We start from the raw sequence: 3,333 nt of genomic DNA, 5'->3' as shown, positions 1-3,333 counted from the left end.
CCTGCATAACTTCTGCTAATGACCTTCTTCTCAATTGAGATGCCACTCCCTGCAGGAGAACACCCTGGCTCTTCCCAGTCTGAATTAAAAGGTTTTATTTGGCATCCTTACCTCATCATAGGACTTACAATACTGCCTACTTATTTGCTATTATAAAGATATAACCTCTTTAGGCCGGGCGCGGTGGCTCACGCCTGTAATCCTAGCACTCTGGGAGGCCGAGGTGGGCGGATCGTTTGAGCTCAGGAGTTCGAGACTAGCCTGAGCAAGAGCGAGACCCCATCTCTACTAAAAATAGAAAGAAATTATATGGACAGCTAAAAATATATATAGAAAAAATTAGCCGGGCATAGTGGCGCATGCCTGTAGTCCCAGCTACTCGGGAGGCTGAGACAGGAGGATCGCTTGAGCTCAGGAGTTTGAGGTTGCTGTGAGCTAGGCTGATGCCATGGCACTCACTCTAGCCTGGGCAACAGAGAGAGACTCTGTCTCAAAAAAAAAAAAAAAAAAGATATAACCTCTTTATAATAAAGAATATGCCTAACTTGCTTCCTAATTGACACCCGAGGCTGGCACATTGTCAATGTTGAATAACTATTTGGAAAATAAATTTTTACATGAAAAATAACAGTTACCCTATGTGACATATGTAACTTCAATATACTGGTATATTATCTAGAGAAACATTAGAAGCTGAAAGAATTTTTTTAATGTTCTATATACCCATTTAGAATATTGATTGAGATCTTAGAAACCAACTTAGACTTATATAACATGTAAAGGTACATATGTAGGACCTAATTGCTTTTTTTCTTAGCCTGAAAATGACTGCTTCAGGTTATTTTTTGTTTATACATGCATAATTATACATATCTATAGGGCACACATGATATTTTGAAACAAGCATACAATGTATAATGATCAAATCAGAGTAATTAGGATATTCATCACCTCCAACATTTATCATTTCTTTGTGTTGGGACCATTCCAAATCTTCTCTTCTAGCTGTTTTGAAATATACAATAAATTATTGTTACCTATAGTCACCCTATTTTGCTATCAAACACTAGAAATTATTCCTTCTTTCTAACTGTATTTTTGTAGCCATTAACCAGCTTCTTTTCATTCCCTCATCCCCCCTTACCTTTCTGGCCTCTGGTAACCATCATTTTACTCTCTGCCTCTGTGAGGTCAACTTTTTAGCTCCCACAGATGAGTGGGAACATGCAATATTTGTCTTTTTGTACCTGGCTAATTTCATTTGACATAATGTCCTCCAGTCACATCTATGTTGCTGCAAATGACAGAATTTCATTCTTTATTATGGCTGAATAATATTCCATTATGTATATGTACCACATTGTCTTTACCTCATTCATTGATGGACACTTAACTTGATTCTATAGCTTTGCTATTATAAATAGGGCTGCAATAAACAGGAGAGTGAAGATATCTATTAGATATAGTGATTTTCTTTCTTTAGGATATATATCTAGCAATGAGATTGCTGGATCATACGGTAAATCCATTTGTGGTTTTGTGAGGAATTTCCATGCTGATTTTCATAATGGCTATACTAATTTACATTCCTACCAACAGTGTATGGATAGTTTGCTACGTTTCCTTTTATTCTGTGGAGTGTTTTTCACTTTGTTAATTGTTTCTTTTGCTATGCAGAAGCTTCTTAGCTGGCTGTAATCCCATTTGTCTATTTTGGCTTTTGCTTTTGCCTGTTCTTTTGAGGTCAAAATATCTTTGCCTACACCAAGGTCCTGAAACATTTCCCCAATGCTTTCTTCTAGTATTTTCATAGTTTCAGATCTTACATTTAAGTTTTTAATTAATTTTTGAATTGATTTCTTTATATGGTGAAAGATGAAGGTTGAAATTCATTCTTCTGCATGTGGATATCCAGTTTTTCCAGCACAATTTATTAAAGAGACTGTGCATTACCCAATGTATATTCTTGGCACCTTTGTTTAAAATGAGTTGGTTGTAGGTGCATAGATTTATTTCTGGGTTCTCTATTCTGTCCCATTGGTCTATGTGTCTGTTTTTATGCCCATATAATGCTGTTTGAGTTCCCGTAGCTTTGTAGTATATTTGAAATCAGATAATGTGATGTCTCCAGCTTTGTTCTTTCTGCTCATGATTGCTTTGGCTATTAGGACTCTCTTGTGGTTCCATATGAATTTTAGGATTTTTTTTCTACTTCTGTAAAGAATGTCATTCATATTTTCATAGGGATTGCATTGAATCTGTAGATCATTTTGGGTAATATGGACATTTTAATAATATTAATTCTTTCAATCTATAAGCAAGGGATAGCTTTCCATTTCTTTGTTTCTAATTGCTTTTTTAAGTTGTTTTATTTATTTGCTTTAATGCACATATTATAAAATTCACTCTCTTTGGTGTACAGTTCTATGAGTTTGACAAATGCATAGAGATCAGTTAACTACAACTATAATCAGGATACACCCCTTTCTGTCTGGCGGCAGCCATCAGGTTAGCCAAGATGGGTGCATACAGGTATATCCAGGAGCTATGGAGGAAGAAGCAGTCTGATGTAATGCGCTTTCTTTTGAGGGTCCGCTGCTGGCAATACTGCCAGCTCTCTGCGCTCCACAGGGCTCCCTGCCCCACCCGCCCGGATAAAGCTCGCAGACTGGGATACAAGGCCAAGCAAGGTTTTGTCACATATAGGATTCGTGTGCGCCGTGGTGGCCACAAACGCCCGGTTGCTAAGGGTGCAACCTATGGCAAGCCTGTCCATCATGGTGTTAACCAGCTAAAGTTTGCTCGAAGCCTTCAGTCTGTTGCAGAGGAGCCAGCTGGACACCACTGTGCGGCTCTAAGAGTCCTGAATTCTTACTGGTTTGGTGAAGATTCCATGTACAAATTTTTTGAGGTTATCCTCATTGATCCATTCCATACAGCTATCAGAAGAAATCCTGACACCCAGTGGATCACCAGACCAGTCCACAAGCACAGGGAGATGCGTGGGCTGACATCTGCAGGCCGCAAGAACCATGGCCTTGGAAAGGGCCATAAGTTCCACCACACTATTCATGGTTCTCGCCGTGCAGCTTGGAGAAGGCGCAATACTCTCCAGCTCCACGGTTACCCCTAATATAATGTTTGTAAAATTCATACCTAATAAACAATTTAGGACGGTCATGTCTGCTTAAAGGTGTTATTTGTTAAACTAGTCTGCAGATTGTTTCATGACTGCTTTGTCAAATTATGAAGTTAAAAGTGCAATAATGGTTGAAGACTATAAGTGATGGTGTATCTTGTTTCTAATAAGCTTTTTTTTGTCTTTGCTTTATC

At 38.3% G+C, this 3,333-nt stretch overlaps 1 protein-coding gene across 1 annotated transcript; it reads left to right on the top strand.

Annotated features, from left to right (window-relative positions):
- The first annotated feature begins 2,518 nt into the window (after nucleotides 1–2,518).
- On the top strand, nucleotides 2,519–3,133 carry LOC138397169 (large ribosomal subunit protein eL15-like). The gene has a single exon (XM_069491109.1). The coding sequence runs from the start codon at nucleotides 2,519–2,521 to the stop codon at nucleotides 3,131–3,133; it is 615 nt and encodes a 204-aa protein (XP_069347210.1).
- The last annotated feature ends 200 nt before the right edge of the window (nucleotides 3,134–3,333 follow it).

Source organism: Eulemur rufifrons, chromosome 16, assembly GCF_041146395.1.
Source record: "Eulemur rufifrons isolate Redbay chromosome 16, OSU_ERuf_1, whole genome shotgun sequence".
Classification (NCBI taxonomy): Eukaryota; Metazoa; Chordata; class Mammalia; order Primates; family Lemuridae; genus Eulemur; species Eulemur rufifrons.
Note: the sequence above shows the minus strand (reverse complement) of the source record. Positions and strands in the feature narration are given on the sequence as shown.